The sequence below is a fragment of the Aegilops tauschii genome, chromosome 4 (assembly GCF_002575655.3).
Source record: "Aegilops tauschii subsp. strangulata cultivar AL8/78 chromosome 4, Aet v6.0, whole genome shotgun sequence".
NCBI classification, from domain to species: domain Eukaryota; kingdom Viridiplantae; phylum Streptophyta; class Magnoliopsida; order Poales; family Poaceae; genus Aegilops; species Aegilops tauschii.
Window position 1 is genome coordinate 447,753,971 of NC_053038.3, and position 14,101 is coordinate 447,768,071.

At 48.1% G+C, this 14,101-nt stretch overlaps 2 protein-coding genes across 5 annotated transcripts; both read left to right on the plus strand.

Moving 5' to 3' along the window:
- Positions 1-218: 218 nt before the first annotated feature.
- Positions 219-4,572, plus strand: LOC109754548 (uncharacterized). Of its 4 annotated transcripts, XR_005754839.3 has the most exons (7): positions 219-588; positions 1,268-1,392; positions 2,014-2,328; positions 2,418-2,587; positions 2,698-2,970; positions 3,455-3,519; positions 4,336-4,414. XR_005754839.3 is itself a non-coding variant. In XM_020313457.4 (6 exons), exons 1-6 carry the CDS (start codon positions 310-312, stop codon positions 4,344-4,346), a joined length of 1,173 nt encoding a protein of 390 aa, XP_020169046.1. In that variant the 5' UTR covers positions 219-309; the 3' UTR covers positions 4,347-4,572. The 4 variants fall into 4 exon arrangements, 3 of the variants coding, with proteins under 3 accessions (XP_020169046.1, XP_020169044.1, XP_020169043.1); XM_020313457.4 differs by lacking the exon at positions 3,455-3,519 and having other exon boundaries at positions 4,336-4,572; XM_020313455.4 differs by lacking the exon at positions 4,336-4,414 and having other exon boundaries at positions 3,455-3,561.
- Positions 4,573-10,827: 6,255 nt separating this feature from the next.
- LOC109754547 (ethylene-responsive transcription factor RAP2-4) lies at positions 10,828-12,035 on the plus strand. The gene has a single exon (XM_020313453.3). The coding sequence runs from the start codon at positions 10,988-10,990 to the stop codon at positions 11,831-11,833; it is 846 nt and encodes a 281-aa protein (XP_020169042.1). The 5' UTR covers positions 10,828-10,987; the 3' UTR covers positions 11,834-12,035.
- The last annotated feature ends 2,066 nt before the right edge of the window (positions 12,036-14,101 follow it).

The following is a 14,101-nucleotide window of genomic DNA, read 5'->3' on the forward strand; positions in this document are numbered from 1 at the left end:
GGGGGGGGGGGGGGGGGGAGGGGGGGACAATATCAGACGGAGGGGGATGGCGAAACAAAGACAACGCAACGGACGTGTGAATGCAACTGCCCAGGGCTTGGCCGGTCATCCAAAATAACAGTGACTTCATGTATAGTACATTAAGTAAGATGAAAATAACTGAATCGAGACAAACAGAAATCATTAAATTCAAATTTAAAGCACACGGCCGACGAAGCCGGGAACATCAAAAGAACCTTCTCTTCTTCTCTTACCTTCCTCCCCCTTGACCGAAGCCGCCTGTGCCACCGCAACCTCCCAAACCCTGCCATGGGAACCAAGAAGAAGACGAAGCCGAGCAGGGGCAGGAAGAAGCCGAGGACCAGCGCTGACCAGGCCCTGGCCCTCGACTACGTCCGCGCCTGGGCGCACCCCACGCCTCCTCCGGAACCCTCGGCCGATGCCGTGGACGGCTTCCTGCCGCCCCATGCCGCGCGCATGGCCTGCGGCGGCGGGGCCAACGTGCTGTTTGAGCTTCACTCCCACTCCAACCATAGCGACGGGTTCCTTTCCCCCTCCGCTCTCGTCGAGCGCGCCCACCGCAACGGGGTTAGTCAGTCCATATCCCCTCCTCTCTTTTTCTCGCGCGACAGGTGTTTGAAAAAATGCTTGTGAGGTTCGGCTAGCGTTTTCTGTCCTGTGCCGTGTAGGTTCTCCCTGGAAAATTATCCCATCTGCAAATCTTCCAGTGTTGAGCGAATACAGGCATTGCCTCCTGATCTTGCGCCACATGTATAGCATCCCTATTGGTTTGATTTTGGTTAGTAGAAGCCGCATAGGCTTGTATTGTTAACTTGTTTAAAATGCTGTACTGGAGCATCTTAGAGGAAAGTCTGTGTGTCCTCTCAAAGCTTTATTCGGTCTTCAATAATTGCGTTATTCCATGAAAGTTAAAAAGACAAAACAAAGAAGATAATAGAAGAGATAATGCCCGCGGTATGGGCACACAGCCACCATCAAAGTTAATTGAAGTGGTGATCTGGTGACTGTGTTAGGTAGTTCACAACATGCATTATTGTCTTCTTTTCCTTTTTATCTCTCAAAAAGCAAATAACATCAATCGGTTTAAGTCAATTTTTTTCTTCTCATGGATCCTTTCCGGGTGCGATATCTCTTATTTCCATAATGTTTCTGTTACGGATGTCTGCCAGGTTTAGTGTTACTGTTATATGGTGTCGCAGTTTTGAGTGAAAATAAGAATGATTAAATTATAAATGCCGGTATGCAGGTGAAAGTTCTCGCTCTAACAGATCATGATACCATGGCTGGTATACCGGAAGCTATGTCTGCAGCTCATAAATGTGGCATAAGAATAATTCCTGGAGTAGAAATTAGTGCACTACATTCTCCACGGTAAGAGCCTTTTTTACTTTGCTTACAAAGGCATTTCTCATCTTCAAAGTGAAAATAAACAATACAGTTCAATTTTTTTAGAGAAAATATTACAATGCAACAAATCAGTCAGCATATTGTATAAATACCCTTGTCAGTTAAAACTATGATTGTCCAAAGTTGTAGCTGCCCTGTTTCTCTATGGGAGGGTTTATTCATATTATGTGTCGCTCAGCAAAGCCATAAATCTAGGGCCTGAAATTGATAAATTTGCTCATGACCTGGTGCACTTATTGCATAAAAAGTTATCATTTAAAGTGAAATATATGAGTTAAATCAATTTTTATTAGCAGCTGTTTGCTGTTTTATCTTGACAGAATGCTGATCCCAAGCATTATTGTTTTGTATAGATAAAAAATTATCACCTCTTAAATGATCCTTTTAGGAAAACCTTGCTCCTTTCATGTATTTATCATATTTATATTACTGCATTGATCAAAAGTCAAAACATATTGTCTGACATGGTATAAGTGATTTCTGTCAAAATAACGATACATTGGCCACTATTTTTTGCCGTTCACTGTACATATGTTGCCTTTTGCCCTTTGGGCCTTAACTTCCCCTGAAACTATTGTCTAAAAGGGAAATTCCTGGTGCTGGTGAACCTGTTCATATTCTTGCATACTATGGTATGTGTGGCCCATCAAGGTTCGATGAGTTGGACAACATGCTCTTGAACATTAGAGAGGGGCGATACCTACGCGCAAAGAATATGCTGGCAAAGCTAAACAGTTTGAAGGTGCCAATAAAGTGGGAGCATGTAACTAAGATTGCTGGTGAGGGAGTGGCACCTGGTCGACTCCATATTGCAAGGGCTTTGGTTGAAGCAGGTTATGTAGATAACGTCAGGCAAGCGTTTAATAAGTATCTTGGTAATGATGGCCCTGCATATGCCACGTAAGTCGTACAAGTAATACTTCTTTCCATTGAGCATTTCACAGCTGAGAAAAATGCTTAGTGGACAACTGTGCATGTATTTTCTGCAGAGGGAGTGAACCATTTACTGAAACTGTGGTGCAGATGATTAGCCGTACTGGAGGTATATCTGCATTAGCCCACCCATGGTCATTGAAAAATCCGGATGCGGTCATTAGGTCCTTGAAAGGCGCTGGTCTTCATGCTATGGAGGTTTACAGAAGTGATGGGAAGGTTGATGGTATGTATTTCGCTTGCACAGTTGTAGTACATAACTAGGCAATTTTCAAAATAAAAGGAGATACTCCTATCACCTGCCAAATATTTATTTCGTTAGCATTAACTCTGCAGGTTTTAGTCAATTAGCTGAGAAGTATGGACTTCTGAAGCTTGGAGGTTCAGATTTTCATGGAAAAGGCACGAAAGATGAGACTGACGTTGGAGAAGTTAAGCTTGCTATTACAACGTTGTGCTCCTTCTTGGAGATGGCTCGGCCTATCTGGTGTAGTGCAATGAAAGACATCTTACTGAAGTTTGCAGAGGAACCATCTGCTGCCAATCTAGGGAAGACACTTAAGTTTGGACAACTTTCAAATCCTGATGGCTTTGCACCAATTGATAGTGGTACGGATGTTGTTAATCTCTGCTTATCTTCATGGTTAAGTTATGATGATATGGAAGATGTTGAGCTTGAGGAAGTACGATCAAAGCTTGTTTGCTATGCAGCAAAAACATAACATCAACTACATGACCATGTCCAACAATGTATTTTACCCTATCCAGGATGTGTTCCTCAACTCACTACCCACATTTTACTCTGTTCTGTTAACAGCCCATCAGACCTTTTTTTTGTTAGCTGATGATGTTGCTGAAAGTAGAAAATATATTGAATGGGTCATTGATATTTTAACGAAGAATTCCTATTCCTGGATGGTAATTAAGTACACTCAAATAGGCACCATTAGGGCATGCAAGTATTCAACTGTTTCTTTAATGAGATATCACCTTTCTATAACCACATGAATGAAGCACATATCAATTACTCTACTAGCGCAGTTTCATTTTCAAAATCATATTCATTGTGCATCTTCAATATCTTCTATTGCAGACATTTTGGAATGAGGACTATCCTGGTTATTTGTGTAGTTCCAGTCAGTGTCCATTAACACACAGGTTCTTTTTGAGGAATTTGGTCTTCATGTGCTTTTGAGTTCATACTTGCGACCATATGCTTTGCTAATAAATTCTTGGAACTTCCCGTAAGATTTCCTTACAACAATAGGTTCTTTTAGTGAAATGAATTTGACTGGCCAAATAAGTTATGTACAGCTTAGCTTCTTATTCATCGTAATCTGAGGGACGAGCTAGCTCTACAAATAACTCAAGTGTTGTTGTATGCAAATAGGTTCATGGAATCCAACCTTTTTGCATTATAACATAATAGAGCTATCAAATAATGGATATTCATTTCTGCGTGATGTATGCTCATTGGGCAGAATTTCAATGACCAGCCATGAGCTTTCATGTTTCCTTTGTTTCCTGAGAAAAAAGACACTCTTATTCATAATTACTTCCTCTGTATCTAAATATAAGACGTTTTTGCAGTTCAAAACGTCTTATATTTAGATAGAGGGAGTATTTGATTAACCATTTTTTTTAAACCTTGAGTTTCTTATCCTCAATTTTCAGCTTCATGTTTGAAGAGTTTGGGATAGAAAGCCCTATCCTGGAGGCGTAGGATGTAGAAAATCTTACACCTCTTGGGCCTTTAGCCTCAACCATAAATAAATGAAAAAAAAAGTGATGTGATATAGTTTATGATAAGATGAGATATGAGAACGATCAAAATAAGCAACTAATAGAGGACTTATGGTTGCATACTTGCTTGTACATCTTAGTTTTATTAGCTTTGACAAACTCAATCCTGAAACATGATCCTTTTGTTTAGCTATGTTTAATCCATATGTTTTTTTTTGAGTTGGCATACAGGAAGTACATAATAAGTTGAATACACCACGAACGGGATTAAAAATAAGTGATCTTGCCTTCTTGGTTTGGTGTCGCTTTCCACCCTGCCTCCAAGCCAAGGCCAACACTGTCGCCCTGTTGTGGTGCTGCGTCAGTAAGTAATGTACAGCATAATGAATCCTATTGTTATGTCGTCATACCTATTTTCTACTTGATCCTTTGGTCAGTTCTGCAATAAAAATTCCTCTGCTTAATTTATTTGACCTGGTTTATATTGCTGGGCGGTTGCTGAGGCTCATGTCATCACCCATCACCAAATTTGTCACACTCTTTCCTGAAAGGGCATTAAGACCTAACGATTACGTGCTGCGCATGATTAGCATGTTGCCAAATCGGCTGCGATGCATCATTAGGCCTTAATCTTTGCCTCCTCCGGATGGCCACTAATCCATGTTGGCCTCTTTGCCCCACAGCCACCAGTTCATATTAAAGCATTATCGCCTCCATGTAGTATTTTTTGACTACCAGTTTAGAACATTATCTCCACCCATCTGATGTTGGCACACATGAGGTGAGAGTATGTTTATGCTGAGATGGGCCAACGGCACTCGGCTGGCAGGTGTTGCCTGCCTCTCCTTTCTGCTTTCGTTTTTTCGCGTTTGTTTTTTTCTCTGCCGGAGATGGTGGTCTTGGTCACGGCTGCTTTGTGTGCCTAGTGCCTACTACTACTACTACTAAGCTGGTCTAAGATCATGTGCATTGCCTGATGATGCCAATGAAAAGCCTCCATTGGTTAGCTGTCATCGACGCTGATGCTACAAGACGTGGATTTGCTTGTAGTTAGGGCCAGAACTATAGGCACCAAAATCGTTCGTTTCCAACTTGCTGAAATGGGTTTGGATGAAAAAAAATGTGAAAAGAATCAGATCTATTATAAAAGTTCATCGAAGTACAGAGCATCTCAAACACAGTAAAAGTTACGTCAAGATTCTGAGACCATCGAACGATCACTACCGCCGCCGGAACAAGTCGCTCCCTTGTTGGAGCCGGATTAGACCCTTTCAAATGACAGCAAGGAAATCTCCGTGCACGTGTCCCTAAGACCAGTGCCCTGGAGCTGCAGCCGTCGTAGTTACATGCTTGCTCTCCCGCCTGGGTTCGCGGTGCTCCGTTTTTCTTCTGAAATTCATGTTTCAACCGTGCGTTCCAAATATTCCAACGCAGCACCCAAATTTCTCAGCCCTGGGAGAACATAAGACGTAGATGTACCACAGTAGATGATACTTTTTCCTCGAGGACACATGCACGCTTGGAGACGGAGATGAGATGATTGCAGGACAGGATCTCGTGGTTAGGCACCCTAGGAGATCTCTTCCCCAAAAGCTCCAAGCGACCCGTTCTTATCCTGCGGACGCCAACGGCACACGTGGACATTCCCCATTCCAGACCAGGCCTCCCATCTGCGGCTCGCGGACAGCTCCTCCTTCCATCCATCCCACCCCCGTCCGTCGCGATCGATCGACAATTCGCGCAGCGGCCACAGACCACGCGTGCCTCCGCCTGCCGTCGCGTCAGGTCGCCTCGCCGCGACAGGAGCTCCCATGGCCACTACGAAAGCCGCTTTCCCCACGGACGCATCGGCCGCTGTTCGCTTGCCCGAGGAGGGGGGGTCTCGTCGCCCCGCACAGTGATCGGGGCGTACGAGCGATCTGGTTTCGATCCGGTCGCCTTTATTTCTCTGGCCGTCGCTCGCCTTCCGGTGCGCATCGGCGTCGCCCCATTTGTGGGTGCGTTTCGGCGTAAACGGACTGTAGCGGGCAGGTTTAGGTTTAGGGGGGAATAGTGACCCTATCGGGCCTTATCCTTGCGTTTCTCACTTCCCATCTCACTTTCAGCAGCGAGCGTTTTGTTTCTTTCTGTTTCGTCGTATGCATGCCGTATTTTGTTCTCGAGACTATGATGTGGCTTGACATATTAATTTGTGCCGGTATCGTTGGAAATTTATGGCAATATTTGCCACCGAAGCGCAACCGAAATAACTGCTGGCCAGTGTATACTTCCTCCTTCCCAAACAACAAGTGTCTTAACTTTGGTACAACTTTAGTACTACATACAAAGCCAAGTGGATGACTTGCTGAGAAATAAATTTGGCAGAAAATAACAAATAAACCAAAACATACATGTGCTACTCTCTCCGATCATACTAAATCAACGATAATTAATATGGATCGGAGGGAGTACAAGAACCCGTAATACATTAATGTTTAAACAAAATTATTTGACATCGGCATCCGCGGCTTTGTGTTGTGAAACTCCAAACATGTATAAAGATATAGACATAAAGGTCTTGAAGAGCCGAATAAGCCATCCAATCAAAGGGACGCAACTATAAGACCATTTCACATACTAAAGGCGAAGACACACCTATTCATGTATATATTCATGGTGTGCGCGTTGAGGATCTGCTAGACTGGTTGGTGATCTCGGCTCGCCATGGGACGGATTGCTGAGGCCATTGGATTATATGATGTGTGTTGGTGTGTGGTCAGGGTGCATCATCAGCTAGTAGGTGTAGCGACAGTGTTCGCCAAAAAGCTGACTTTAAGTTGACCCATGTATTTGTTTTTATCAGACTCCGTTGAATAATATAATAAAGATGATTGTGTGCATCGCTCGATGCAGAGGCAGTGGGTTATCCTCTTTAGGGCAACTCCAACGCGCCGATGCATGGTCCGCAAGTGTCCGTTTGGGTCGAAGCGGACGAAAACGACGGCCTAACGCGCTGACGCAAACCCAAATCTCGTCAGCTTGTTGTCTGTGTGGACGCATTTTCTGCCCAAATTTGTGCCCGATTTGCGTCCACGCGGACACGAGACGAATGTTGCGCATCCGCTTGGTGTCCGCCTCGGGCCCGCGTGTCGGTCGCCCAACTACCCCACACAATCGTAGTCAATGCCGCCACCTAACTCAGGCCCACATGGCAGCGGCCGGAAGCGTCCGGAGTCCACTCTTAAATGGCAAGCATTGGGGGGGGGGGGGGTTCATCCACTTCTCCTTCCACTCACATCCACATGTAGGCACACTTGCTTCCTCACTGGCGACACAAACCCTAGCCATGGCGGGCTTCTTTGGCAAAGGAAAGGGCAAGGCCAAGCAGGGCGAGGCCAGCTTGTCGCGCGGACCGGCGAGGTGGGCGCAGGTGCCAGCAGTGGGGAGGGCTCGCCGGCTGCGGGATAGCTTGTACATCCCAGTGCACCGCGCGTGGTACCACTGGGAATACTGTGTCCCACTGTCGTGGCACGACGTTGAACCTCCCCCACGGCTGGAACCTCAACCACCCCCGCATTTGGGTGCCGGCTGTGACACGGTCCGCACGAGCGCGTGCAGAGGAGATGTGCAAGCGGCGTGCCCAGTGAAGGAAATATGCCCTAGAGGCAATAATAAAGTTATTATTTATTTCCTCATATCATGATAAATGTTTATTATTCATGCTAGAATTGTATTAACCGGAAACATAATACATGTGCGAATACATAGACAAACAGAGTGTCACTAGTATGCCTCTACTTGACTAGCTCGTTGATCAAAGATGGTTATGTTTCCTAACCATAGACATGAGTTGTCATTTGATAAACGGGATCACATCATTAAAAGAATGATGTGATTGACTTGACCCATTCCGTTAGCTTAGCACTTGATCGTTTAGTATCTTGCTATTGCTTTCTTCATGACTTATACATGTTCCTATGACTATGAGATTATGCAACTCCCGATTACCGGAGGAACACTTTGTGTGCTACCAAACGTCACAACGTAACTGGGTGATTATAAAGGTGCTCTATAGCTGTCTCCGATGGTACTTGTTGAGTTGGCATAGATTGAGATTAGGATTTGTCACTCCGATTGTCGAAGAGGTATCTCTGGGCCCTCTCGGTAATGCACATCACTATAAGCCTTGCAAGCAATGTGACTAATGAGTTAGTTACGGGTTGATGCACTACGGAACGAGTAAAGAGACTTGCCGGTAACGAGATTGAGCTACGTATTGAGATACCGACGATCGAATCTCGGGCAAGTAACATACCGATGACAAAGGGAACAACGTATGTTGTTATGCGGTTTGACCGATAAAGATCTTCGTAGAATATGTAGGAACCAACACGAGCATCCAGGTTCCGCTATTGGTTATTGAACGGAGACGTGTCTCGGTCATGTCTACATAGTTCTCGAACCCGTAGGGTCCGCACGCTTAAAGTTCTGTGACGATCGGTATTATGAGTTTTTGTGTTTTGATGTACCGAAGGTAGTTCGGAGTCCCGGATATGATCACGGACATGACGAGGAGTCTCGAAATGGTCGAGACGTAAAGATCGATATATTGGACGACTATGTTCGGACACCGGAAGTGTTTCGGGAGGTTTCGGACATTTACCGGAGTACCGGGGGGTTACCGGAACCCCCCGGGGAGTATATTGGGCCTAATGGGCCCTAGTGGGAGAAGAGGAGGGGCGGCCAGGGCAGCCTGCGCCCCTCCCCCACTAGTCCGAATTGGACAAGGAGGGGGGGGGGGCGGCGCCCCCCTTTCCTTCTCTTCCTCTCTCCCTTCCTTCCCTTCTTCTACTCCTACTAGGAAAGGAGGAGTCCTACTCCCGGTGGGAGTAGGACTCCCCCCCTTGGCGCGCCCTCCTCCTGACCGGCCGCCTCCCCCCTAGCTCCTTTATATACGGGGGCAGGGGGCACCCCAAAGACACAACAATTTATCATTGATCTTTTAGCCGTGTGCGGTGCCCCCCTCCACCATAATCCACCTCAGTCATATCGTAGTGGTGCTTAGGCGAAGCCCTGCGTCGGTAGCATCATCATCACCGTCATCAAGCCGTCGTGCTGACGGAACTCTCCCTCGAAGCTCTACTGGATCGGTGTTCGTGGGACGTCATCGAGCTGAACGTGTGCTGAACTCGGAGGTGCCGTACGTTCGGTACTTGGATCGGTCGGATCGTGAAGACGCACGACTACATCAACCGCGTTGTTCTAACACTTCCGCTTTCGTTCTACGAGGGTACGTGGACACACTCTCCCCTCTCGTTGCTATGCATCACCATGATCTTGCGTGTTCGTAGGAATTTTTTTGAAATTACTACGTTCCCCAACACCCAGCTCACGCTGGCACAGTGTTGTGACCCGGCGTACACGGAGGACTCCCCGAACTAGGACGTGTGGTTCACCACCGAGCACGATGCGCACCGCCACGGCGCCATCCAGATCGACACCGGCTTCGCACCGCCGCCCCCGATGGTGGCTCAGGAGGATGAGGAGGCTGAGGCGGCGTACCTCGCCGCACTGGAGGAGTCATACCAGCACACCCTCGAAGAGTCCCGGCGGGAGGAGGACGCCCGCTGGCCTGGCCTCGAGGAGGCGCTCGAGCTGTCAGTAGGGGGGGCTGTGTCTACCCTCCACCACCACCGCCTCTCCTGGAACTACCCGAGCTCGAGCCTACGTCGGCACCACCCGCCACCCCCGAGAGGTACCAGTGGGAGGGCGTGGTGAGGGAGTATGTGAGCGCGTCGGCCGCGTTGATGGGCGCGACGCCGGAGCGAGAGGCGGCCTACCTCACCCAATGGAGGGCCTGCTGGCTGGTGGAGGAGCGGGACGACGGCAACCGGCGCATGCAGCTAGAGCGGGAGGAGGAGGAGCGCTGACAGCGGTAGGCACGAGAGAAGGGTCGGTTTGCGGAAAAAAAAAGCATGTTGTGTGTCCGTATAGGCTTTCAATCTTCTTAGTAATATTTTTTTTGAAACAAATGAGAGTAGGTCCGATCTCCGTGGCTAAAATTACACTCTCGTGTCTCTGCCGTATACAGTACATACGGTATCACTGTCTGCATGTCCTTGTTTCTGGAAGAGCAAGGAACATCTTTCTGGAAGGAAAATGAAGGCCATGGTGTGCTCACATTTTCCAATGGTACTATAGCATAATTCGCCACAAATTGCCCGTGTAGACCATCGCTCATAAACAATGACACTGTCACCAAATCAAAGCGATGTACGGGCGGCCCTTACATCGCCATCGTATCGTTAAATCGACACCACTATTACCGGCCCTCGATGTTGTATTGCCATACAGTACAAAATTGGAAATGTACCATTTATATAAGACAAACAACAGTATATACGTACGTACAATCTACACTAGGCGGCCTTGCAATCCCAGGAGGAAAAAACAAATCCGTGAGTGATCGTGAGTGCTCGGAGACCGTAGCAACCAAGTTGCCGCGTAGATCAGTCACTCGACGACAGTCAAGTGACAGCTAGATCTGGACTTTACCAGGTCAAACTCACCCCTTGGCCAATCGCAAACCGCCAGGTGCCCGTCGTGTCACCGCCACCTGCTCGGCGACGCCCGTCCGGTCGTGGAGGCGTCCCGACAGGTGGCAGTAGGAGATCGCCGCGTACACGAGGCGCCTCCTCATTGGCCCGATCCTGCTTCCGGCGCGCTTATAAAAGAGCCCGGCAATGGCTGCTCTTGCTCACCAAATCAAGCGCTTCCTCCGCCGCTGCCCAACAGCTCGCACCAAGCTCCCATTCTCATAGCAAATCGTGCAGTTCATCCTAAATTACCAGCTCTCCTCGGCTTCTCTTCCTCCAAATCGTCGGCGTTTCTTGATCGACAGGGCATGGCGACGACGGTGGACTGGCGCAGCTATAGGCCCGATCTTCCTGCGGCGATGTACCGCATGGTGGACAGCAGAGACCAGGTAATGCACGCGTTCGCTCCGCCGACGGCGCAGGGCGCGGCTCCGACCATCTCGTTCGCCTTCCCATGCCCCGGCGCGGATCAGAGCGCCGGCCTGCTTCGTGGCGCCACCTACCTCACTCCCGCGCAAATCCTCCAGCTCCAGTCGCAGCTCCACCACGTGCGCCGGGCGCCGGGCGCGCCCATGGCCGCGGTGGGGCAGCCGATGAAGCGGCACGGCGTGGCGGCGCTCCCGGCGCGGCCGGCGACCAAGCTGTACCGCGGCGTGCGGCAGCGGCATTGGGGGAAGTGGGTCGCGGAGATCCGCCTGCCCCGCAACCGCACCCGCCTCTGGCTCGGCACCTTCGACACCGCCGACGAGGCCGCGCTGGCCTACGACGCCGCCGCCTTCCGGCTCCGCGGCGAGTCCGCCAGGCTCAACTTCCCCGAGCTCAGGCGCGGCGGCGAGCACCACGGCCCGCCGCTCGATGCCGCGATCGACGCCAAGCTCCGCTCCATCTGCCACGGGGAAGACATGCCGCAGAGCCAGAGCAATGAGACGCCGGCGCCGACGCCGACACTGACGCCGATTTCTTTCCCGGACGTCAAGAGCGAGCCAGTCTGCTCCGTCTCCGAGAGCTCTTCGTCGGCTGACGGCGAGGTGTCCTCGTGCTCCGACGTCGTCCCGGAGATGCAGCTTCTTGATTTCTCGGAGGCTCCATGGGACGAGTCCCTGCTGCGCAAGTACCCGTCGCTCGAGATCGACTGGGACGCGATCCTTTCTTGAATCAAGTTCATGCTCGATCCACAGCTCGTCCAAAGTGATTACTTCTGCTTTCATTAGGTTTGATCGAGTATTCGTGTGTAGCATCAACCCCTCCCTGCTCTGCTTGGTTTTTTAATGGCATTGCCAGGAAGAAGGTTTTATGTAGAAATTTAAGTCTGTCATGTCGTAGTTTGTGATTCAATAAAGATACACTTTGGTAGTACTCGAAATTGCTCGTATGTGTTTTGTATTGCAGAACTCTCTTTATTGTTTAGAATAGCATGACAGAAATGAGATGGAAATTTTATTATAAGGCGGGTTCAAAAGTTGAATGAAACATGAACTAGTATAAAAGTTGCAAATTTGTTCCTAAATGCATCAACTAACCTCAGGACTATGAAGTAAGAAAAATCCCACTTTTGATAGAAACTTGAAGATTTTGATGTTCTTGCATGAATTTGACTTTCAGAGACGACACTGCATGAGCCGATTTCCACGGAAATCACCGTCACACAAATCTCTTTCCATCTAGAGTCTTGGGGCTTGATACTTGTGGTGTCAAAAAGAATTTTAATTTAGAGAACATTCCACTAATTTCAAATTCATATGATGTATAGACATTGCTATATTGTCGTTAATTCTAACATTAAAGATTATGAATGCAATTTTCCTTTTTGGTAGGGATGTGTTTGCAAGGACCTGTGATAATCAAGCCTTTAGAGAACAATAAGGTACTCCTACTTGACAACAGTTTGAAAAGGGCTTGGGCGATGTTGGAATTCTTGCTGGTTTGGCATTGCCGCTCTTGGTTCGGGCTTGGTAGGTTTAGCCGTGATGCATCCACTGTTCGGGTTGAGCATCCCTTGTCTCTCTGCTTCGGACACCATGTTCACGCCTGCATACGTTAGTGTCATGTGTTTTTTATGCTAAAATTATTTTTAGCGCCATGATTTTGAATGCATTTTTCTTATTATGTAAGCATGCATGTGTTTGTGAGGACCTGTCATACTTGAGCCTTTAGAGAACAAGTAGGTAGTACTTGACAAACCGTTTGAACTATAGATTAAAAACGTGAAGAGTCTCCAACTCCCTTAAAAGCTCAAGACGAAATAACCAATCTGAGAGCCGACGTGTCGCTCTGATCTTCACACATATCGCATAGTACACATGCACTTCACCTTACTTTGGGACAGAGCATGTAAACACTATATAAAGTTGTAGCTGCAGAGAGGGAGAAAGCATCTGGATCTCTGTGTCACCGAGGTTTGAAAGGCGGAGGGAATCATGTGAGGGGAGTCAGGAGTCCACGTTAGCACATCTCTGATCCGGCTTAATGTAATGCTAATCCAGTTCCCCAGTAGGAGAGAGAGAGAGGCTAGGTTAGCTTCTCCCCTGGTTCAGTGTATGTTCCTCGGTGTAACTGTCGTTTCCATCAATCAAACAATGGCTTGTAGTATCCGGGGATGGATGGATGGATGATGCATGAACCTTGAGAAACGGACCGGTGAAGACGACAGATTAGCACCATCTTTGATGCATGAGAGGGGGGGTTAACATGGGTTCAATATTGTTTTTAGCATCAGAAAGCAGTTGAAGGAATAATAAGCAGGCTCGTGGGGCTTGTGTTGTCCTTTCAATATTGGCCAGCCATGAGGAGCCATTTTACAGCCACAACTCCTAGGGCCTAGTGGTGAAGACGTAGTAGTAAACATCAAGATCAGTGTCCGGATGATGCATTTTCTTACTTGCAAACTACTACTACTAATGCTGAATGTGTGGATCTTGGCTGGTCTCCGTTGCTTTACAGATCGGTATGGTCTATCCAGAGCCTGCTTTTCTGGCCATTCTCATATGCTTTGGTCCATCATGGTGTTTGACCTTTCGTGGTTTTCTATGCATATCCTCTCCTCTCGTCACACAGGGTTTGCAGAAAAGGCACCATCAGTGCCCCTCACGCAGTGCAGCCATGCGCGGGTCAACCCCATAATCGCCCATGGGCAAAAGTCAACACGCCGCTATTAGCAGAGGCACTCGAGGGGGGTGGAAGACAGTGACGCCCATTGCGGGTTGACACCTGCGCAATCCTACTCATGGCTCCCGGTGCTCACTTGTGAGTTGACTTGGTGGTGTTTTCAGAGGGTTTCATTGGGCCAAACTGGAGGAGTGTGTTATGATGTAATGCAAAGGATTAGTTAGTTTAATGATGGTTGGGACAGAGGGGGAACCCATCCGTGCTGCTATGACCGCAAGGCTCACCCGTGAAGCAGAGGCGAAAGTCGAAAGTCGAAT

What these genes read in the sequence shown, in the direction of transcription:
- LOC109754547 (XM_020313453.3), top strand. Translation starts at nt 10,988, where the DNA reads ATGGCGACGACGGTGGACTGGCGCAGCTATAGGCCCGATCTTCCTGCG.
- LOC109754548 (XM_020313454.4), top strand. Translation starts at nt 310, where the DNA reads ATGGGAACCAAGAAGAAGACGAAGCCGAGCAGGGGCAGGAAGAAGCCG. An exon ending in AGTGCACTACATTCTCCACG is followed by an intron (nt 1,393 to 2,013) that starts GTAAGAGCCTTT and finishes ATTGTCTAAAAG; the next exon opens with GGAAATTCCTGGTGCTGGTG. An exon ending in GATGGCCCTGCATATGCCAC is followed by an intron (nt 2,329 to 2,417) that starts GTAAGTCGTACA and finishes TATTTTCTGCAG; the next exon opens with AGGGAGTGAACCATTTACTG.